Source organism: Pocillopora damicornis, chromosome 10, assembly GCF_964200805.1.
Source record: "Pocillopora damicornis chromosome 10, jaPocDami1.2, whole genome shotgun sequence".
Classification (NCBI taxonomy): Eukaryota; Metazoa; Cnidaria; class Anthozoa; order Scleractinia; family Pocilloporidae; genus Pocillopora; species Pocillopora damicornis.
Genome location: NC_142679.1, coordinates 10726117 through 10750668, shown reverse-complemented (window position 1 = coordinate 10750668; position 24552 = coordinate 10726117). Strand labels below are relative to the sequence as shown.

Genomic DNA, 24552 nt, shown 5'->3' with positions numbered 1-24552 from the left:
CACGTGATTTTTGTTTGTTTCTTACCCCCCACGAATTGAACTTTGAACTCTTGATAAAAGAAAACTCTTCAACGAAGGAATGTGAATTAGGAATGCGTGAAAAACTGTCCCGTATATTGTTATTCTTACAGTCTTTACTATTATCTTTAGTTGTCCTGTTGTATCCGTTTTATACATTTGGTGCCGAGACCCGGGAATCGAAAACCGGGATTCTACCGCTCTGAAGAACGTCTTGAATGAAATTGTTGTGAATGCGAGCTGGAAGCACGTGGGTGACATGTCGCAGTCGGGGAAGAAGAAATTGAAGAATCTGAGGAAATTTCGCGACGGTCATCGAAAGTTTGTCGAGAAAACTATCGAAGATGCTAAAGGGTTAATCGCTGAAGGTAATCTCGTCGAAGTGAAAAGGCTGAAATTTCTTCGAACCGCTCTTGAAACGAAGTATTCGGAGCTTCAATCGCTCGACCGCGAAATTGTGGATCTGGTGGATGACGTTGAAGTTATTGATACCGAAGTCTGTGAGAGCTGTGAGCTAATGAGCTCCATTCAGGAGTGTATTGTAGAGTTAGAATCTGTTTTGGAAGCTCAAGAAAGTAAGGGAAAGAGCCAGAAATCCCCCTCCGTGGTGCAACCTGTTCCTCCCGAAAGCGCGGGAACTTCTCAAGGTCACGTTTCGAAAGCCTTCACTCATGCAAAGTTACCCAAGCTTGAGCTGAAGAAATTCCACAGAAATCCCATGCATTGGTATCCTTTCTGGGAATCTTTCGAGTCTGCGGTTCACGAGAACCCAAATCTGTCTTCCGTGGATAAATTCAACTATCTGAAATCACTTCTCACTGGCACTGCACAAAGTTCGGTCGCCGGTCTAGCCCTGACGAGTGCTAACTACGAAAAGGCGGTTGATCTACTGAAACAAAGATTCGGAAATCGGCAGATGGTGATCTCTAGCCACATCGAAGTACTCACCAAACTCCCCAAGGTGGAATCGATTGGTGAAGTTAAGAAACTCCGAAGCTTGTACGACACAGTGGAATCTCATGTTCGTGGATTAGAAGGTATGGAAATCTCTTCCGAGATGTATGGTTGTTTCTTAACACCAATAGTTATGCAGAAATTACCGGAGGAATTTCGAATCGCTATCACTCGTAATCTGGAATCGGAGACATGGAATCTGAAAGATATTTTGGTTGAATTTCACAAGGAACTGCAACTGAGAGAACAATGTCTCGTCAAAAACAAAGAGTTCAGATCCTCAAATCAGAGAGGTGAGTTGCCACTTTCTACATCAGCTTTGTACACTGACAGTTTTAAGGATAAGCAGTCTTCTCGTGTTTGGTGTTCATTTTGCAATCAAAACCATCAGAGTTCTAAGTGTAATGTTGTCACAAGTACTGAATCTAGAAAGGAAGTTCTTAAAAGGAAAGGCAAGTGTTTCCTTTGTCTCAAGCAAGGACATTTGGCACGTAACTGTCAAGCTCATATGAAATGTCTTAAATGTCAAGGAGCTCACCATGTAGCAATTTGCGGTGGTTCTCAATCAACCCTGGGTGGGCAAGATCAAGATAATGTGGCCAGTGTATCTACCAGTATGTATGTGGATCAGTCTAGAGGGTCTGTGTTGTTGCAGACGGCAACCGCTGAAGTTGTGCGTCCAGATAATGACACTTCTTCCCTAAGTGTTCGCCTGGTATTTGACTCATGCAGTCAGAGATCTTACATAACTAAGAACCTTAAAGACAGACTGAAGTTACCAGTGATTGGTAGAGAGTCACTTCTGATTAAAACCTTTGGTGAGTCTGATGCCAGATTACGAACATGCGAAATTGCTCAAGTGGGTATCAAAACCATGTGTGATGCAATTGTCTACATACAAGCCTATGTGGTACCAGTCATATGTGGCCCCCTGACCCAACAACCCACAGAGCTCGTTCAGTCTAGCTGTGAACATCTGCACGGCCTCTCTTTAGCCGACAGGTGTGGTAGAGGAGATCTGCCTATCAGCATTCTCATTGGTGCTGATCATTATTGGTCATTGGTCGAAGGAACCATAGTGAGAGGTGCACCGTGGGAGCCTGTTGCCCTTGCCACCAAACTAGGATATGTCCTCTCTGGCCCCACCATGATTATGTCTCACAATGACAATGGTAACACAGTGAATCTTACTGCAACCCATGTTCTGAAAGTGGAAGCGATTGTTGTCAATCGGGATGAAATTGCCTTTGAACTTGGAAAATTCTGGGACTATGAATCACTTGGGATTCGAAATGACAGTTTGTCTCTGTATGACAAATTTGTGAGCAAAGTTGAGTTTACAGAGGGAAGATATCAAGTACAGCTACCCTTCAAGGAAGACCATGAGCTGCTTCCAGATAATTTTGCATTGTGCAAGTCAAGGCTAGTTTCACTGCTGAAGCGTCTGAATTTGAAGCCTGAGGTGTTAGAGCACTATGATGACGTCATCCGAGATCAGGAGAAACAGGGAATCGTGGAACCAGTGGAGCAAGGTACTAATAATGGTGTGGGCAAGGTACATTACCTTCCTCATCATGAAGTGATCCGTGTCGACAAGGACACTACTAAACTGCGTATTGTTTATGATGCCAGTGCTCGATCAGGAAGGAACACACCAAGCCTTAATGACTGTCTGTATGCTGGTCCCCCACTGTCTCCTCTCATTTATGACGTCCTCCTGAGGTTCCGGGCTCACAAGGTAGCCCTCATAGGAGACATTGAGAAAGCCTTCTTAAATGTTTCAGTTCACCCAAGAGATCGTGACTATCTTCGTTTCCTGTGGATTGACGATATCACAAGCAGTCGCCCGAAACTCCAAGTGTATCGATTTGCAAGAGTTGCATTTGGTGTCTCCTCAAGTCCCTTCTTATTAAACGCAACAATTCGTCATCATTTATCTTCTGCTGACATTCCCAGAGAGTTTGCTGAGAGAACTCTGAAAAGTTTGTACGTGGATGACTTTGTTAGTGGAGATGATTCCGATAATTCAGTTCTCGAGATGTATGAGAATCTGAAGTCGTCTTTCAAGAATGGAGGCTTCAATATGCGAAAGTGGGTCTCCAACTCCAAAGTCCTGCAGGAAAGAATTGGACAATCTGAAAGTCAGCCTCATCAAGTTTCAAGCAGTTTTGTTAAGGAACACCCGATTCAAGAGGAAGATGAAACCTACTCAAGTTCTCTGTTTGGGACAGCGAAGAACTTCACCACATCAAAACTCAAAGTACTTGGAGTTGGTTGGGACAGGGAGAAAGATTTGTTGCTCTTGGATCTGACCTCTTCACTAGAAACTGACAATGCTTGTCTGGTTACGAAGAGAGCTATTCTTGGTACAACAAGCAAGCTGTATGACCCCTTGGGACTACTGAGTCCAGTCATCATTCCACTGAAGATCATCTTTCAATCTATTTGCAAGACAGGGGTTGGTTGGGATGACCCTGTGGATTCATTTATCCATGAACAGTGGTTAAAGCTTGTTCAAGATGCTAAGAAGGTGGGAGTGGTACAACTGAAGAGACACTACTTCCATGGTTGGTCAAAAGCAGATTTGCAAAGTGTTCAACTCCATGGTTTTGGGGATGCAAGTGAGAAGGCCTATGGAGCAGTTGTGTACTTACGCGTTGAAACAGCCACTGGAACTGTCTTCACCCAGCTTGTGTCATCAAAAACCAGAGTTGCCCCGATGAATGGAGAAACCATACCTCGACTGGAGTTAGTAGGCGCTCTCATTCTGGCCCGATTAGTCAATACGGTGTTGACAGCATTTGACGGAACATTGAAAGTTGATTCTGTACATTGCTGGTTAGATTCTCAAATTGCTCTGTGGTGGATTTGGGGTGTAAGTAGAGAATTCAAGCAATTCATTCAAAACAGAGTGGTTGAGATCCGTCGACTTACAAAGCCAGCTCAGTGGAATTATTGCCCCACGGAATCCAATCCAGCTGACATCTGTTCGCGTGGGTCAATGACCTCGAAATTGATCACCAATCAGTTGTGGTGGAGTGGCCCTGAGTTTCTTAGGGCTGAGAAGGAGCAGTGGCCAAGTCTTAAAATGAACTCTGTTGAAGTCACAAGTAATGATTCAGATCCTCGCCTAGAACTGAAGAAGGGAAGCTGTAACAACAGCAAGAAGCAGCATGACAGTTCAGTTCTTGTGAACATTGCCTCTGGAGAGGCGACTTCAGAAAATCGGCTAAATCTTGATTGCATCATTCCCTTGGAAAAGTTCAGTAGTCTTCAAAGACTGATGCGAGTCACCGCATATGTTTTGCGATTTGTTTCTAATCTCAAGCAAAGTAAAAGGAAGAAGGAATTGATTGATGGAGAAGTAACGCAAGAAGAGATGAATCAAGCAAGAGAACTTTGGATCAAGGAGGTGCAGAGATCCGTCTACAATGACAAGAACTTTGACCAGGTCAAGGTCTCGTTATCACTGTTCACGGATGACAAGGGAATCTTGAGGTGTGGTGGTCGTCTTAAAAATGCCCCGATTCCATATGATGCTCGTTTTCCGATATTCCTTTCAAGATGTTCACGATTCACCTACCTGGTTATCAATGACTGTCACTTCAAGGTTCTTCACAATGGTGTGAGGGATACACTCACAGAACTAAGATCAAGATTCTGGGTGACGAAAGGGAGGCAAACTGTGAAAACTGCGATCGGAAACTGTTCTGTTTGTAAGAAGTTACAGGGGAGAAGCTATACAGTTCCTCCTCCCCCTCCTCTTCCTGAATTTCGATTGAGTGATGAGTTTGCATTTACACGTGTTGGAGTGGACTTCGCAGGGCCCATATATGTCAAGGATGTATTTGCAAAGAAGGGAGATATGAATAAGGTCTACATAGCTTTGTTCACGTGCGCCGCAACCCGAGCTGTTCATCTTGAACTTGTTCCAAATCTAAGTGCAGAGAGTTTTATCAGAGCCCTTGCTCGCTTTAAAGGAAGAAGAGGAATTCCCGTCTTGATTGTCAGTGACAATGGGAAAACTTTTAAGGATTCAAGAGTGCAGGCCCAGTGTCAGCGTGATGGCACACAGTGGAAGTTCAACGTTGAAGCAGCCCCTTGGTGGGGTGGATTTTTTGAACGGCTGGTAAAATCGGTCAAGTTGAGTTTGAAGAAGTGTATACGAAATGCTCGGTTAAACTATGATGAGCTATCTACTGTCCTTGTGGAAGTCGAAGCGGCCTTGAACTCACGACCCTTGACATATGTCTTCGATGAAATGGAGGAACCATTAACACCTTCACACCTGATTGTGGGCCGCAGAATTTTGTCAGTACCATCAAAGAGCTCGTCGGATGAAGTTGGCCAAACCGTGGAAACACTAACAAGAAGAGCAAAATTCTTACAGCGAATTCTGGATCACTTCTGGAACCGATGGCGGTCAGAATATCTCACACAACTTAGAGAATACCATCGCTATTCTAAGAGAGCTAACTCTCTCCGTAAAGTACAAGTGGGAGATATTGTGTGTCTACATGACAATAAGATCCCGAGACAGCTGTGGCGCCTTGGAAAGATCGAACGATTACTTCCTGGACGAGATGGTCGAGTTCGAAGTGCAGTAGTAAGAGTTAAGTCTGGTAATTCACCAACTGCAGAATGGAGACGCCCATTGCAGAGGCTCTATCCTTTGGAAGTGAAGTTGGACACTGAAGCTGCCAATCCTATGCCCCAAGCGGCAAATGTTCCTGTTAGAGTAGTGAGGGACGAGGATGTCCCAGTTGTTGTCGTGAATTCTGATTGAGATAGATTTATTAAGTTGACTTTGTCATGTTATGATTTGTGTTCGTAAGATTAATTGAACTCTGAACTCTGAACTTTGATTGATGATATCAATCAACGCGGGGGAGTGTGTTGAAAACTGGACCGAGAGAGTCACGTGATTTTTGTTTGTTTCTAACCCCCCACGAATTGAACTTTGAACTCTTGATAAAAAAAAATAAAAGAAAACTCTTCAACGAAGGAATGTGAATTAGGAATGCGTGAAAAACTGTCCCGTATATTGTTATTCTTACAGTCTTTACTATTATCTTTAGTTGTCCTGTTGTATCCGTTTTATACAAGCAGTTCCTACGTTGATAGTTCCGATTGCAGAGATATGCAAAGTGGTATGTGGTGACTGGGAAACATAGGCATGCTCTTCAGTGGGCTATGGGGCGGCCGCACTCTTCTGGTAGATATCCGCATGACATTGGAGAATCTGTGGAGGAGAGAGGAGGCGGGCCAGGTTATATGATAAGGGAGGCTCTGTTGTTGGACACGTAAGCTTCTTTTTGTCACTCTCGATTTTCTCATCTCGTGGAGAACAATTAAGTGAGCTCATGCGATAGATAGATGCTTTAAATATGTGTGGCAAAGAAAATATCACACCATTAGGAGGTGATTTTAATTAGAAAATTATCCCAATCGGTGGCTCGTTGTTCAAAATTGTAAACGTAAAGTTGTTACTTTAGATGGTGGAGATTACTGGGGCAACTAATGTAACAGAACAAAATGTATTAGCGAGGAAAAGTTTGACTTCAGAGGGGTCGATAGGCTGATTCATAAGGTTAAGAAATCACCGAGAGTGATCATTAGGGAGCAACAGGTTTGGCCGTTTGAACTGTAAAAGGGTTAAACCACACTGCTTCCAGCGGGACCAGATCTCGTATTTGGTACGTAGAGGCCAACATTACATTAACCCCTTCCTTAAAGTGGAGATTCTTATGGGCAACGAGGAAGCAATATGACACCAGTCATTGATCGTGCCTTCAAGAAAGTTGGCAACTCGAGTACAGGATGGGTGGTTTATGTACCGGCGGAAGCTTTCATTATGATTCAGCTAAAGAGTGCAGGTTCCTTAATGATCTCAACTGCTTGGCTGTTCGGATATTTACAATGGACTTTAAGCAAGGCGTTTGATTCTGTAAGCCCCCAACTTCTCGAAAACAAACTTAAAGACACCCTCTGAATCCTTCTAATGTCACTTGGTGGTTGAATTTTGTACAGGACAGAATGCAAAGGGTTGTATATAAAGGTACTAAACCTTACCCTTTTAGAAGGGTATCTTAATCCAGTGCCCTACCGGCACTTTTATGTATACCCGGCTGCTTGATGTTTTTCAGATTCTTTTTCTAGACAGAAGAAAAGGAAAATTTTAATTTTCTTTCGACTCTTCTTAGTTAGGCCTTTATGCGATATGTTCATCTACGCATTTGAGAAAGATAAAAAAAACACAAACAATGTAGTAACTTCTTACGAGCTAAGAAGACACACAAAGATACTTTGATTGCATGTACAGATGTCACGCTTTTCTTGATCCTTAAAAATCCTAATGTCTGAAAATGAAAGATGGAAAGAGATCAAGTTTCTAAAACCCAAAGTTCAAAACCAAAGGACGAATGAAACTGAAAACGTTATTGCAAAATTTCTCTGAGAGATGTTTTAAAATAGAAAAAAATCGGGTACAAAGTGAGAATGTCTGATAATTACATTTAGCCTCTCTAACAATAGTAATATTAAAGTAAAATGATTACGAAGACAGTTTTTATGTGATAATGATGATGATATTATCAATGATAAAGAGAGGAAGAAAGAGAATGACTTTTCCACAGCAAGTGCAAAGGCTCCCACCTTGTAGAGAAAAAAACAGAAGGTAACTTTATGAGAGTTCCATCATGATCTAGCTCGACCATCCTTTCCTGTGTAACTCGTAGATCAGCGATATTTCATTTAATTTATAACGCCCGTCGAGCCTAGCGAATAACGAAATCAACCTCAACCAACCCGCTTCCGTGATAATGAGCAAAAATGGTTCGCATGTGTTCAAAAAAATTATGTCAATACGCTTTCAATTAACAGTTTCAGTGGCGTTTAGTGGAAAAACGCCTCGTTGTTAGATTATAACCGTAGCTGAAGCCATGGTATACTTCTGTTACTCAAGAGATAATCAGTTCTTTGTGTTACGCGAACATCTCGCGTCAAAATCAAGCCGCTTCGTATATGAAATGATAATAAAGGAGACTTTTCATTAGTGAGTTAATAAGATGTGTTTGGCACCTGCGTATCTGTATTTAATATTGCTTTAAGGCGCTATATTTCAAAGAAAGTTTGGTTGTTGTTTAAACATGTGAAATTATAACCTCTGCAGAGCTTAATGTATAATAAAACTAGGCAAAACTTTCGAGTCATCAAAACTTCTCTCGATTTAAAACGTCCTTTGCCTTCGGCTTCACGTAATTTATCCTTTCTAATAACCAGAGCTCGAAATATTTTGAGAGGTGTTCTTTTGAGAAGTGTTCAAATCAAACAGTTTGTTTTAGGTATACTAATATGAATAAATAGCACATTCATCAGCTCAATGCAGGTTATAAATATGCGTTTTGGCAGCAGCATGCAGGTGCCATGAATTGTTAATTGCTGTCTCACTCTGCTGCTTGTTTTGTGGCCCTGGACAAAAATCTTCCAGATACCCGTTTAGAAGACAACAACAAGTGCAGGGGTTTCCGTAATCAACAACGTCAAGAGTGAGAATTATCGTTTATATTCAAGAGTTCTGCGCATTTTAAAACCATCATGTCTCTATTGCAGTTTCGAAATCCAGGGTCTCTTAAACACTTACGTTTTTCTCGGTGTCACTTCCAAAAAATTCCAAGTTTGTTTCTTGCCAACAACGCTTCTTTGGTTTGATGAGCCCCGCCATCATACTGCCGAGAGCAGCTTCTTCCCGTTACACTCCCGACCGTTTGAAGATTGTCAGAGTACTTTTGACGTTCCGCTTTTTTCTAAGCAGCAATTTGAAATCGATATGTTTTAAACACCTAAATTTAGCTGATCCATCGCCATTCTGATTGGTTCATAGGGGATGTAAATAAATCATGACACTTCAGGGTGTCTTTGCACCTGGGTTCGCGCATATTTTATATTTCCCACTTCTGCTTGGCGATCAATTGACATGTAAATTTTATCTCTCACAAACAAACGCCATTAGCCTGGTTTTCAGTGAGTTCGTTCAGTTTGCATAGTTGATGGTCGAATAACAAAGTTTTAAAAGTCAAATTCAGAAACAATTAGAAAGTGAGGGTAAACCTGTAAGCTAAGCTGCCATGAGATAAGATAAAGTCGAACCCAGTCCGCTCGATGAATTAGAAAATTGTGTCCTTTGGCATTTTGTGGTAACGACGGTATATACTTCATACCGTAACGACGCATTTTTTAGTAACCTACACAATTTGTAATAGCGGTTGCAGCATTTTTTTGATAACCTACGCATTTTGTAATACGTATTACAGTATTTTTTGATGCCGGGTGAGGTAAGCTACCTATTTCCTAATAATCGTCGGTCTACGATTTTGTATCATCATCCAGCAAGAAATTGTAATAATGTGTATCTAGAATCTTGCAACACGGTATTATTCTACAGATTGGGTATTTGCAAGTTCATTCCTGCAAATGATAAGTCAAGCACCAGTTATGGGGATTTATAGAAGACAGGGATACATTACTTAAACAGCTATCACAAGTTAATGATGACTCTCAGGAAACATTTCAACAGTTGTTCCGAGATATCGCCCATACATCGGCGATATCTCGGAATTAAGAATAAAGCGCAGTATTCGACGATAATCGTTTGATTTACTTTAGCACAGTAGGTTATTTTTGTGGCAATGTCGGGATTATTGCAATCTGCATCAATATGTTGTCACAAATGAATTAGACCGACGATTATTACTCAATGCTGCAGCCTTTATTGGAACCGCTATTGCATAATGCATCGATTACAAAATGCCGCAGAACAGATCCCCTTTGGGGGATCACGTGGTTTTCAGAGGGACGGAGCGGAGGGGGAGGGGAGGAACAGTCGTCGCAGAGTATATACAGGGACCATAGAAAATCGATTTTCAATTAACTGCCAGTGAGGAGGGGACCGTACAGATGTTACAGAGGCTTATGAGGGGATCAGCACATTTTATCGCGACAAAACCAAACTCCTCCAGGAGAGATTTAGTGCAGATCCAGTGACAAAACTGTACATGCAATATTTTATAGGAGTTGGAAGGTATGTGGGCTGTAAAGGTCTGTAAAGCTATAGACTGTTTATGTTATGAACGCGCGATTCACTGTTGGTTCGAGTACAAGCCATATCAACGCAGTCAGAAGTTCTTTGTAAGGAGAAGACCTCTCAATATTTTAAGTTGGGTTTTTCCTTGGTATGCTGGTCTCACAGCAGATTCCTCCGCTCAATTTCTACTAGTGGAATTGAGGGGGGTTGGGAGGACGAACTACGTTAGCGGATGTGAGCCGGGAGTTAAAATCTGCTAGGATACCAGCAGGAATTGTTAGTAAGCTGATCTTTCATGGTGTCGAATGCCTTCCCTTTGTCTCCCGAGTTAAAATATTTTAGAAGAACGCTAAGTAATGAGCATGACAACGGTTCCTTCTCAGTTCAATAGTAAAGCTTTGGAAATAAAGCCTACTCGAGTCGTGATCTTTTGAAAATATATCTAAAATCCTGCTCTGTCGCAACCTCTCTAACAAACTCATAGACCCGTGGGTTGTCAAACTTCTCTTTGTTTGAGGAGATTTTCACTCGAGGAGGAAGTTTAATGGCGTTTTCCCTCTTCCTCTCTGTTAAGGGTAAGAGACAGAAATAACTTGTTTCCTTCTCCGGTCTGAACAGACAGGAAGAAAAATTGAGTTTCATCAATACACTGCAACACTTCAGTTAACACTGTAATTTTATTACGTTCTTTTTTTCCCCCAGTGTGTAAGACTACTTTACGCGAAGTATTTGACAGAAATGAATCACTGAAAGGCCAACCAGCTTAAGCTTTACTAAGGCTTCACTTGCTCACAGCTACACTTTTGAAATACAGTGAAGCTTTCCTAACTACAGTTTCAGTCATTTTAGCCAAATAAAGGTTTGATAAAAAATCACCCAACAGCTATGAAACTTACGAAAACCCTGGCGTTTACAATCTAATTGGAATGGAGGCAGTCCAGGAACATAATCTACGATCGTCCGGCTGCCATTCAGTCCTTGAAAGTATGCTGAAGACAAAATAGATGAAATAGATAAATACCTTTTTCTTCCCAATAAACTCTGTGATTACTTCTTAAAAGTTACGCCACCCTTTTAAAAACACCAGACACAAAACTGCGCTGAAAAACCTGATTTCTTGTATTTACTGTCAATGAATTTTTTCTTTACGCTGGTGGACGTTTGTTTGATAACTGATAGTTTTGGTTTTACGATACTCAAAGGAAAACACTATAATATTACTGCATTGAAAAACCATACTATTAAAAAGAGAAATTTAACAGGTCACTTCGAACCCATGAATTTTTTTTTTTTTAATTTGCCTCTTACGACTCCTGATATAACCAACCAACTGAGATATGTAACCAAGAGGAAAAACCGATACGGGATACTCGAGGGAAAAAAATTAACGGGAACGGAATATTAAAGATAAAGGTTCCAGGATACCGAACTGTAATCATAGGAAGACAAACTACAGGAATTAACGGGATGAGGGATATCTCGGCCAAAAATCAATAGGATACGGGATATTCAAGGGGCCTTTGACCCACTTAGATGTGTTACAGAGCTACGCAACTCTAAAAAACCAAACAAACAATCAATGAATAACGGTAAAGGCAGTTCATCAACATTTAAGTATATTCCGGCTAACCTTGTCACTTCAGAACAAAGCATCAAATTTTGGACATTTTTGGCCCTCCTTCACAACAGATACTGGAACGAGGGGGTGATTGGTCTTCATCAAGTAGTTCTGAGGAAAATACAAGTAAACTGATTTTGTTACATTTCACCTCATCTATCCGAAGAAAGTGAGCAAACAAAAATTACCGACCAACATAGACTGTCTAAAAACAACCGGCAATGAACTTGGAAAATTTTGGGCTGGTGTTCCAAATATTTTTCACCACACCGCTTTCTCTAAAGTCGAAATTATCACCATGTATCAGCTGATTTGCAGAATAATTGTTACCTATGCTTGGGTCCAATTTTTCAACATACAATTTGAAGTAGCTGAAGGAAACAAACAAAACCCCTACTAAATGGCCACATCTTGATAATATGGCCACACTTTGGCGTTCAAACATTAAATGGATTCAAGGATGATGAAATAAAACATGGACGAACGGACAGATCAGCAAATGCATGGATAAATAAGCAAATGATCTTTTATTTGCACCTCCTCTCTACATACACACATACACACACACACCCCACTCCTGCAAAGAGAAATGTGCATATGAAGTAAAAAATGCAAGTTTTAACTGGATAAGAAAACCTACTTACATGTGCATATTCCATTCCTTTACGCCGCTCGTCAACACTGGCCCCATTTCCCACCCAAACAAAGCACTCTTTGCCATTGTCAACAACAAACACTGCAGGCGAATGAAAAACATACAAATGTAACATGCTGTCACCGGTTTTACTTTCAGAGGAAACCAACAACTTTTCGTTGAAACTTTTACACCACTATTATTGTGACTACGGTACTCTAAGACGGTCTCGTCAAATTCAAAATGAATAGAGATAACGAAAAAACTTGAAACTAAATAATTATAAGACACTAGCAAAATACAGCAGCTGTTTCTGGGTAGAAGTGGAATTTGGAGTGTTGGTTGTTTTGAGGTAGGGTGGAATTACAGAAAACTTCTTCATGCTAAAAGTTCTACATCCAAACTCCAAGCACAGGTAATACCTGTCTAAAATCAAACCCTGGCCAATGCAGTAAGAGGTAAGCTCTTGTCACTGCACTAAGATTGTTACTGTAAATAAGTTGATTTCACAGCTTTTTTGGGGGTGGATTTTAGTCTCACCATCTTTGCTGTCCAGCACTGACTTGCTGAACCCAGAGGTATCAGTAATTTGTAGATGACCACTAGCATCACTTATTTTCTTGATGGTGGGTTCAAAATCCTCATCTCCTGGTTCCTTTAAAAACGAGCATTTTGATTGGGGATAATAAAACAAAAAAGAAAAAGGTAAAATGCAGATCATGACAGTTTAAAACTAAAAGGTACTGTTAATCTTTCTAGCAAAAAGCATAATTTCACTTAAGGTGGCTAGAAACAGTTTTCCGAGACACCCATCAGCTATACCGAGCCACTGTGTCTTTCACTAGGTGATTCTACATGGTCCTAAATACTGTGGCTTAATTTCAACAATGGAGATAGAAAGAATGATACTCGACTTTAAATACCCAAAATAATAGGAAACAAGAAAACTAGTTACGACAAATCGTAGTGTCACCTCAGGATTAGAGATGACAAGGAAGGGGATAAAATACATTGAAAACAAAAATAGAGTTGAACCTTGACTAACCGGAAAAGTGACAACATTGTTTCAGTACATGTACCTCTGCTTTGTTTGATAACTGGTTTTGTAATGTGCCCAGAAGACTAAACTAACCTCAGTGTCTGGAACACCAGAGGGAAGCCCTCCATAGCCTCCTTCTACAATTAAAAAAATCAGCAAGCATAATTAAGAAGCATTCATAGTCCATTGTCATAGTAACATAATCGTTATGTATAATTAATTAAATGCAAAGTAGTGTACTTTGTTTTACTTGGTTGTCTCTTTTTGACAAACTTGATTTTTTTTTTTAGCATTTTCACTAACATGTGTTAAAAGAAACTTGTATACAGCTGGATTCCTACACAAAATCCACCAATGTTGCTTCAGAGTGTTTTGCTTTTCTGGGATCAAGACAGCTGGTTAGCTTTTGATCAACATACAAATATGACTTCCTGTAAAGTTGTGAAGTCAAATAGTAACAATTTTTACATTGATAGTGATAAATGTTTAACTTTGTTGTTTAGTTTGTTTCCTTTCTATGGCACTTGCATTGGTGCAACTTGAAATCAGGTGGCTTGCCACAGTTTCCAGAGTGTTACGAACTTTTGGGGACATTTCTGACCTTTTTTCTACAGATTTGAACTTAAAAGTCGAATCAACTGTTCCCTGAAGTTGAAATTTTTCTATAAAATATATAAACCTTACCCTTAGTCTCCGTTTTTACATTTCCTCCTCGTTCACTCTGCCGTAACAATAATATTTAATTAGAAAGCTAATTTGTGCTCTAGAGCCTTCTTATCATAAAAGTTACTTTGATTTAAATTTTTTAAAACTAATTTACAATCAATGTTTTCTCCTCAATAAGTGATTTTCATTCTGTAGCCCTGTCATTGAAATCTCTTTCCACACTCCTCCTTTCTTTGACTGGCAAATTGTGTTCAAACCATTGAAGCTGTCAAGATTGAAGGATTACATACTCTGGAACAATGCATCAGGGAATTATGGATATTTGTTGGCCCACTGAAGCAGTGGAACCTTGCCCATCAGAGCTCTGCTGTTGTACTTGTCGTTATGATTATTGCCTTTTCACTTGACAATGAGATGACAATGGGGTTGAATTTCTCCAAAATTAGGTTCTGATTGTATTTTATTGTCCAGATTTTTGGTCCTCATACCTTTGAACAAGAGTGATGCATGTTGACAGTGGGAATGTCATAATTGCTCTCATTTTTTAGCACTGATTTATCTATGCAGTAATTCAAGTTGTAAATGTCAGTAGCTTTTAATCAATAATCAGTCCTTAAATAATTTTGTAAGTTTTCACCTTCAATTTCTGAATATGCTGAACAGCTGCAAATTTCTCATCCTTGTCACAGTTTGTACCATTTATCTGCAAACAAAGATGTAATACCGTTAGTGTTACGGACCTTTTTCTGTATTTTCTACATAATCCTAATGTCTGAAATGAAAGTAGGCCAGGCTGAAAAGCTAACTTACATGCACATAATAGAGTAGCAGTTAAATCTGCTCTGAATGTAAGAAGTATATAAAGTTGACAGCTTTGTCTACATAAATAGCTGCACTGAACAAACCAAACTTTAATTTTTTTGTTTTGTTTTTTAGGCTTACTTTGGAAGAACACTTAAATGGTTTTCTTCCTGTTGGTTTAGTCTTTTTCATACTCCCTATGTGATTGATACAATGCACAGATGTAGTCACAGGATGTATTTTGGAACTAAAATAAAAATACTACAAAGTGAAATAATAGAGTTACTGTAATAATATGTCCTTTATTTGATTGTTTAACATAATGCATGCAAACATTTTCCTCATTGCTTGTATTTTTCCTTGCCCCTTCAGGGCATGCAAAAATACTGTGCAACCTGCAAAATATCTGCATGCATTGCATGTTGAATCATTTACATGTTGAATCATCGAATTAAGTGTATATATTTTGCAAGTTATGAAGTGTTGCATTTTTCCCAGCCCTATAATATAGGGATGAGAAAAATTATGAGCAACAAGCAAAATATCAGCCTGTAGTACATATTTAATTATCAAATAGGGAATGTATTGTTCAGTTAATTGGGATTCTAAATTTGAAAGATATCCTGCAGCATCATCTGTGAACTGAATCAATCAAGTAAGCTTTATGCAAAAGATAGAAACAACTCAAATGAAACAATTAAAAGTGACCTTAACTGCAAATGAAGAAATTTGCTTTACTTAAAGGTTTGCCACTTCAAAAGTTAAGTTTTAGGGACATAAACAAATTGTTTTTCTGTACTTCTCAGTTATAAGGCGCACTCAGTTCAAGAAACACCCCAAACTTAGCAACTTAGTCAAGCCAAGTTCCCAAACTGAAAATTACACGAAAATATTCAGTTATAAGACACATCAAAAGGTTGAGAGTTAATAAAAGGATGTGATGGAACTGAGAACAATTATCCCTACACAACTGGCATGCAAACTCTTTAGTTAACGTAAATAAAAGTGAAAAAGTCGCACATTTAATGATCTACGTAAAAACCAAGGCTAAAATTTCACACCTGTAATGAGAAACATAAAATGCATACTCATTTAACTCATTTATTTCAGCCTTCCTGCTTAGGAAACATGCTTCTATTTACAAAATTAAATAATAAATATTCAATGATCTGATTACACTCTTACTAATAATATCAACTGACTGATTTAAAACTCAGTTGCAAAACTAACCGATATGTTCTCATTGTAAACAGTCAGAGTTTAGCTTCAACTTCTTGTTCGATTGCAAATATGCTAAGCACTAGCTGTCACTCATATAACCTCAATGTCAAGTTGAAAATCATTGCCAAAGCTGAGGCAGTCAACAACAACTGTGAAATTGCCCATGAAATTCTGGTGAGCTGTGGATGACAACAAAGTGTGCATCCATAGAATGCTACTGACCAAAGGACCTGGATTGGATATCATGTTACCAAGCACTTGTCGTTAAGCATGTATGCAAATTTCTGTTTGTTTGCTTTTCTATGGAAGTTGTTTAGTGTTCTAAAAGCAGTACTCCTTTTTAATTCACAGGAATTAAGGAATTGAATTTGATGCAATTGAATTTTTTCTTGTAACTTGTGAGAAACTAAAACCTATTACAAGAAAATTTGGTTAACCACCTGCAATTGTTATGTTAATTGGCCACCGTAAAGAGTTTCTAAATGTTGTGAGCATTAACCCTTGTCAGTGTGAAGGGAGGGGCTAACACTCGTAACATCATAACATGTTGTCTCTAGATATTGCAGTGCTCAGTGGATCAATTCCTTCACCTCCATAGTTTAAAAAATTTGCATGTCTAAAAGAGGGATTTAAAGGTAAGGTGCTTTAAAGTAAATACTATAATGTTGAAATAATTAAGTGCTCCATACAAATCAACATTAGTTTGACCTAACAACTGAATCTATTAACTAAATTTACCTGAACAATTTCCAAACCATTGTCAATGATGTAGACATTGTCTGGAGTAATGCTTTCCTTACAATATGTCACCTCAGTTATTCTGACCTTGTTCCTGCCCTGAAAGCAAATAATTCAAAAGTCAATCAAAACATGTACATCTCTGTGTATTCTAGCACTACATAATTATGTAAAGATATAATTATTATTAATATGTGTACACACATTTTCAAAAATGTTTCAATTTTAAATTATATATGAAATATATACACCTTTCCTTTTCCCCTTAAAACAGTGTTGACAAAATGAATTGCAGGGACACTTTTTTGAAAGGAAAGCACAACTGCTACTTGGTTTCACCCTTGAATGGACAAAAAAGGTATTGTTCCTTCAATGTGAAATATACATGCATCCTGCATCACCTTTTCAATTGGAAAAGAATAGGTATGCATATTTCATACAAATAAATATTTTCAAATTGCAACATTTTTTAGAACAGGTGTATATAGATGTATTAATACCCAACATATATTCCAGTTAGGTGGGGTGAGGATTCTGGGGAACTATGTGCCTCATTTCATTATAATCCTCAACCTATTATTGTGTGTGAAGTGATTACCAAGCTTAAGGATTTCTGGAAAATAATTATAAGGGCAATCGTATTGGTAAATCAGAGAAAAACTACAACTTACAGTAGAAATGTTTGTAAATATGGTTTAGACAGTTATTGAGCATGCAACTCCAAGTACAAAGTACAATGATATCATAATACATAGTACAATCTGCAGAAGTTTATTTACCTCATCATTAACCTTCAACAAGCGAGGCTTGTACTCTTTTGGTCCAACACGTCTAAAGCCAGAGTCAGCCCTGCACAAAAATATCACCATGCATCATAATTGTTATCATAAACATTTATTTATTAGTATCTGTTCAGAGACAGACTGAAAAACTGATGAAAATCATGTATCAATCTGTATTGATTGAAGCTAGCAATATTACTTTTTTTAACTGTAATTAATCATGTTTACTTAATAACTTGCTATATTTTATGTAGAAACTTGATCTCTGTTTAGTACTCTAAGTTAACTCATAGAGAAGCCTTGACTGTGCTCTGTTCAGGAAGTGGCTAGAGCATGAAAGAAGTGTAGGGAGAAACATGAGACAAAGTCAAGTGTTTGTCCCCACTTCTTGAGTACTCTAGTAGCTTGCTCAGTGGTTTACAACAGAAAAGAACACATTCAAGGCTTCTGTATTAGTTTTATAATAAAGAATCTGTTAAATTCCTTACGCGTTGCTTTCAATTTTCAAAACAAACTTTCTTTCCAAAGCAAACAACAGTGTTGTCAGCATGCTCTATACTCTCATAAAGCACACTACAATGAGCCAATGAGATTCCTTGTTAGAATGGTTCAAATAATCTGATTGGTTGAACAAGACTAAAGCTGTCAAAAATATCAAACCATCGAAGTTTACAAACCATCAAAGTTCACAACATACAGTTGTTTACAAATTGAAATAGTTTGGCAGGTCAAATTTGACACTTTTACCTGAAGTTTTTCAGTATCTAATACAGAATCTGAAAGTGAAATGTTCAGTGAAATCCAGCTGAATTGAAGCTCATAAAAAGACACGAGTTTTTCCACATGATGAGTACAAAACAAACTGCTCAAGGCATGTTTTTTATGAATGAACGACAACCTAATTCACAGAAATATAAAGATTGCTTGGGATGACAGCTCTGTAAAACTCAGCTGCTGTGACTGACTTGGCCTTCAACTCAACACATCCAAATAGATATCAGAGCAAGCTCTTAGTTGTTCGCTCATAGGGCAGCCAATGTAATTTCTGAGGCTTGCTTTACTGGGCATGATCACAGACACTCTGACACTGTCATGTCAACTATGAATTTAACAGTTATGCCAGTTTGGCTATGCTTTTCATCATTCCTGTGTTGTACTGTTTTGGTTTTGAGCACAAAACTATATATATACTACATGTCTTGAGTGTTAGCTGTTTTTGATCTTTAATACGGTACATAAGCTTGCAATCTACTGTATTTACCCGTGTATAATGCACACTTTTTTTCTGTAAAAGTAACCATCAAAATCGTGGTGTGTATTTTACACAGATTCTATTGTTTGTCAAGCATGTCCTAATTTGCATACATTAAAAACACAAGAAAGAAAGAAAAATTGCGCAGATCAGTGGCCTGGAGAGGAGAAAGAGCTTGCTTGTTTACAACTCATTTGAAGCTCATGTGACAGATACTGTGAAAGTGTCCTTCAAACGCAAGAACACTGATCTTGCTGTGATTCCTGGCGGGTTAACTTTCCTTCTCCAGCTGCTCAATTTATCTTTGAACAAACTGTTTAAAGATGGAGTCCGAAAGCAGTGGATGGCTGATGGAATTCACAAATTTACCGACTCTGGATGAAGAAGGCTTTGGAGGAACTGATCTGTTTGTGGATTTTGCAAGTGTGGAAAGCCATTCCGTCAGAAATGATCACTGCCTCTTTACTGAAGTGTGGGATCACAAATAATTTGGATGGATCACAAGATGAATTGGTTTACAATTCAACCAAGAACACATCGAAAACCTGTTTGAATTGGACTGCAAGTTGGAATTTGAGGGTTTTGTTGTTTAAAGACACTGAACATTTTACTTAAATCAAAAGCAATTGCAATGCAGTGATGATATTCAAGCTACCAGCTGTGCTGTGAGAAGTTGTGAATTTAGGTATATTAATGAGGACTTTAAGTTACAACATTTGTAAAACGTCTGACTGTTATTGAATGGCAAAGCTTGTAAGTAGGTGCTCGGTGTGTACGATGTTTGTAGTAGCAACTAGTTAGAAATTGTTGTTGCTATATTATTTATGAATTCCCAGCTCTTGTTAATTAAATGGTAAAATGGAAGTTTTAATTCTTGGTTTTTGTCTTGAAATCCTTTTTTTAGAAAAAAGAGGTCAAAAATGAGGGTGCATATTACACATGGACGCCCATTATACACAAGTAAATATGGTAACTGGGAGTGAAAACCTTCAAAACTCAGACTGTCTATTTAATTTTCTCTTTGAGGATTTTTGTCTCTGCTCACACTATAATAACCTCAATTACAGTGCTTGACAGGTTGACAAACCTTTGTTTAGTTCTTCAGTTGCTATTTGCTACCTTGCTTGTTCTGAAATTTCACTTTCAATTTAAGAAATAAACTAGGGAGAAGTCCGGAAAATGGTTGGACATAATACAATTTGACAGCTGGCGTGACAGCTTTAGCTCTCTTGCTCTATGTTCTGTACTCTTATGGTACACGCCATTTCAGCCAATGACAGCATGCCTTGTATCAGAACTTTGTCACAAAATATGCATAATAGTCTTAATTAGTTCAAATGTCAAATGTCTCTATCCTTGGTTGATACACACATACACATGGTGCAAGTTTCAAAACATTCAGCGAAATTTCCAGCTACATTTAAATTGCAAATTGACAAAAACATGTTGAACCAGTGATTTTACATGTGATCACCTGGTTAAACATCATATATGGGCCCACCCCCAAAATATTGCACACCCACCAACTAATAAGTGATGTTCTACTACAAGGATGTGCAAATAAACACAGTTAGCCACCTTGAAGTTTGAGTTTTACCATAGTAGCTAATTAAAAGATACTTGGTAATCAGCTCTACATACCCTCCATCTAAGGTTTGTAACTCTTTAAAGTAGCTTTTAAACAACTCTGACTCATGATTCTGGACTTCACGATGCTGAATTGGCTTGTCATTGAGCTACAGACAGAAGAAGAAAAATAACTATGAAGAGCTGTGATGAAAATAAAAGAAGTACAATTCCCTAAATTGTACCTTTTTTTAGCCATGAGAAAGCTTCAATAAAACACAACAACCAATCAGATTTCAAGGCTTGTTTAATTATCAAATTGCAGGAAAATGAAAAGACAACTTTTATAACTTTTTTCAAAGCAGCTTAGTACAAATATTTGCACAGACTAAGAAATCCTGTATTTGAACTACTGAATTTTGCAATTTCAAAATGGATTCAATAAAGTGGTATTGAACTTTGTGTCATGCAATCTTGGTCTGAAATCATACTTGTGATTTGAAATCAAACAGTCATATGATTCCAGACAAAACTGCACTTTCCTCAGTTCACCAACCATTATATACATTCCTTGCTGTCTAGCATTGCCCAAAAATCAGTATCTTTTCCTTTTTAAGTCCCAGGCAACATAAACACAAGTATAGGGAAGGACAACAAACAGGTAATTACAAGATATAAGTTGGGTTTACATATTTGGTCTTTTTAATTGATTCACAGACAGTAATTAAACAAAAAAATTAACTCAAACTTACTAAAGTGTCAAGTTCAACTGTCTTATATGCAGCTGTTCCATATTCATCTTGGGTGGAGTGCTTGCCAATCCAAAAGTGTACATCATACAAAAGCTTCAAAATATAAATAGCAAATAACACTTATTGGGTATCCAAGTAATCTGATATTTCCTATGGAAGTGAATGACTGCTTCACATCAGTTTTCATACCTCATCACTTTCTTTGTCCTTGTAGGTGTTGAGAATAATGTAGCTATCTCCATCAAAAAATTTGCCATGATCCTCTTTTTGCCAGTCAGTCACCTATAAAACACAATTCATTTTTTTTTAAACTTTTATTTTTTAGGGTCAAATCTACAAGGTTGAATCCTTTTTTAAATAGAACATTTATATGGCAGCCAGGATTCAAAGTTTTCTGCTTGGATGAGCCTACTGAGTGTGAAAAGTTTCCTGATCTCTCATCATTATTTAGGGTAGGACAACTATGTAACTGTTATAAAATATTTTTATCACAAAGAAACACAAACTATAATTAAGAATGAATGATTGATCTCATAGATCCTCTCTGTAATGGCAGGTATTGTTTAAATTAAACATGCTGTGAAGGCCAGAGAGGCTTATTTACATGTACATTAAAGAATAGCAATTAGGTTTGCCATTGACTCTTTCATCCCTTAAGAGTGACTAACCTCTAATTTCTCTTTACAACATCAACCCTGAATGAAACATTAAGGTCTTGAGAATAAAGGAGGTGATCAACAACTAAAGAAAGTCTAAATTGTTAAACAAATTCTCCTTTTCAGCACCTTAGGATGTGTACAGAGACCAGTGTGGAGAATATGGATACTGATGTTAAGGTGGGAAGGGTTAATGAAAAAGATCTACAGTGAGCAATTTCTATATTTTGAAAATTCCAATTCACATGGGGATTAAGTAAGGAATTTTCAAGTGCAGTGGACCTCCATTCAGGGGCCCCCCTTGGGACTGCAGCAAGTATCCCCTGAATAGAGGTTGGTTGGGGTTTTTTAATAATTAACCACAAACAAGTAGCAACTGGAACTGGTTTGTACAAAATGGACTGAAGCCAAAATGTCAAGCTCCTAATGCCTCCCTTTGGCCTTTATCACTCATGAACTGAAACTACTTTTGACTTGGTGGTTTAACTCTGGAAGAAATTGTCTTTTGTTTACTATCTGATATGAAACACAAGCCTTGGGAACAACTAAAAGTCTTTGGATGATTGCTTTAATTCAATTATGTTATGCAAACATTTAGTGCAGCTGAATCCATCAGTAATGCATCACTTCTGCAGACAAGAATAATCCTGGGTTTTTCCAATATATAAAACTGATAGAATTCACTGCTACATATCTTTAATTTCACCCAGTAGAAAATAATAATGAAAAAAAAAACTTGCAATCACAAAAAATGCATTCAGTGTTTCAAAGCAGGAGATTGAGAGGTTTGTTCAAATTGCAAAGCTGAAGAAAACTCTGTAAAAAAAGACCATGGTGTTAAAATGTAAATACGTTTCCAATCGTGAGTCCAAAAAGGATGTACAAATGGAAAGCTAAAGAATCTGACTTGGCCAGGCAAAGGAAGGTTTGAATTGCAGCATCAGACTTTGAGAACATGTTCATATTGAAATTTGATGTACACTGGATATTGTCTAGTATTATTTTTGCAGACTGCATGTTGAAAGTGTTTCATATTATGTGATGTTGGATGGTTACCACCATTCTGGATCTTTCTGTGACTTTTTGAAAGCTTCCAAACAAACTCACACAGTGAGACCTAAAACACATCAAGATCTTTTAGATTTCTTTCAGGAAACTTTTACCATTATAAACCATTAAGTTCTGATAAAAACTATTGATATTGTCTCATCATGCCATACACCACATTTCCAGCAAAATAAGATTTTGAGTACACAACAACATACTGACTCAAATTTGGGTAACTAGTAACCATATGTCCATCCACAGGATGGTTTGCGTGTCAGCAAATGGAAGATTTTGATGAAAATAAATAATAAGTTAAACAAATGTTACAAAGGAGACTAACATCTGATGCTCATTTACCAAAGTTCGTCACCAAAAACTCTTTTTGAAGCAATTTTATTCTGAACAGAACTATTGAGAGTGAATTTCTTTTTTCATATTATTCTCTGGCAGGTGCTTTACCGAAGTAGCAATCTACTTCAAATGTTATTGAAAGCACTGCACTGTACCTTGTTAAAAGTTCAGAATTACACTGCATTATAATATAGGGTAGGGGATCAATTCATTTTTTCCCAGCACCCTTTTGAAACACCTCCTCAATCTAGAACATTCACTTTGCAGAGTTTTCAAGTCTAGTATCTCTTTGTTTTTCTTTGACCTGGAATTATATTTGTTTTGGACATATATATTGAAATGAAGGAAAACAAACCATTATCTTCACCACCTGAAGCTACAATTAATAACTTTTTAGGAATTAATAATCAGGAATATGAATAAGATTCCATTCAGTAAACAATATGGGCATAATCAACTCTAGAAGAGTCTTGTTATATTGTGCTTTATGGCCGTTTACCGATTGCATGACCCCACCCCACCCAGCCAATGCCGCCCACGTACATACCGAACAGTCCGCAGCGTTCCAGAACAAAATTTTACTTCGTATACGTGAGGGGCATGACTTACCAAACATTTTTCGTTAGATTTCTTAATTGTTTGTCCCTTTACGCACCAAAGCGACCAAAAGAAATTTTTGAGACTTCCGAATTCTTAAAAATTGATCTACCAACGTTTCAGCTGCTTAACTGTTTCTTTAGATATGCATAACAAAAATCTCTACTGCCAAGCATCTAACTACCTTGAACTTGACGATACGCCAAATTTCCAAGCCAGGTTTCTCTCCAGCGCCTTCCCAAGCCTTCTCCCCTGCAGCTGCTTCTTTCTTCACCTTTAGGACACAAGGAAAGCATGGGTTTCAACAGAGAAAAACAACAGATACACACCACATATACATACTATGTGGTTCCGCTATAAGCAGAGTTGCAGTGAATCTATATTAATGATTCATAATGACTGCTGCGATTCTGCAAAATTTTTTAGCTCCTCACATTTTTCTCTGTATCGGAGCCAAACAAAGCCAAGTTGCTGTCCTTCCAATCGTACTTCTTAGCTTTAACTAGACCAGACATGGTTATAGAAGGCTTGAAATCCCAACAATTCAATGACACAACTCTACTGCGCGAAATGCAGCACACACCTATAATTATATATTATTTCCTTTTGAGACAGCCCATATCGAAGCTCCTTCATGATTGGCCGAACCGAAAAATTACTTATCACGCCTTCTTTTCACACTTTCAACATAGTTGTAGTTCTGCATATTTGTAGAGAGCTAGGACACTGTAATATCTTACTTTAGGAAATTATTCTCTAGAATAATTGAACTCACCTT

At 38.1% G+C, this 24552-nt stretch overlaps 3 protein-coding genes and 1 long non-coding RNA gene across 4 annotated transcripts in view; 1 reads left to right on the top strand and 3 right to left on the bottom strand.

Annotated features, from left to right (window-relative positions):
• The window catches only part of LOC113667619 (gelsolin-like protein 2), a 35185-nt gene extending 26375 nt beyond the window's left edge, over positions 1-8810 (bottom strand). The window contains exon 1 of the mRNA XM_089186112.1: positions 8615-8810. Coding sequence (XP_089042238.1) covers positions 8615-8698 — 84 coding nt within the window. The 5' untranslated portion in view covers positions 8699-8810. The remainder of the gene's footprint in view (positions 1-8614) is intronic.
• LOC149038884 (uncharacterized) lies at positions 171-6059 on the top strand. The gene has a single exon (XM_089186109.1). The coding sequence runs from the start codon at positions 278-280 to the stop codon at positions 5756-5758; it is 5481 nt and encodes a 1826-aa protein (XP_089042235.1). The 5' UTR covers positions 171-277; the 3' UTR covers positions 5759-6059.
• LOC149038883 (uncharacterized) lies at positions 6077-7333 on the bottom strand. The gene is made up of 3 exons (XR_016180700.1): positions 7253-7333; positions 7045-7127; positions 6077-6214 (listed from the first exon to the last, which is right to left on the bottom strand). It is a non-coding gene; the product is annotated as an uncharacterized LOC149038883 (long non-coding RNA).
• A 1902-nt stretch (positions 8811-10712) lies between the features above and the next one.
• Positions 10713-24339, bottom strand: LOC113667615 (gelsolin-like protein 2). Its single transcript, XM_027183466.2, has 14 exons — positions 24209-24339; positions 23959-24048; positions 21313-21405; positions 21124-21216; positions 20447-20541; positions 17551-17620; positions 16772-16870; positions 14649-14714; positions 14030-14066; positions 13439-13482; positions 12847-12961; positions 12317-12408; positions 11685-11783; positions 10713-11043 (listed from the first exon to the last, which is right to left on the bottom strand). The coding sequence occupies exons 1-13, from the start codon at positions 24287-24289 to the stop codon at positions 11694-11696; spliced, it is 1065 nt and encodes a 354-aa protein (XP_027039267.2). The 5' UTR covers positions 24290-24339; the 3' UTR covers positions 10713-11043; positions 11685-11693.
• Positions 24340-24552: the final 213 nt, after the last annotated feature.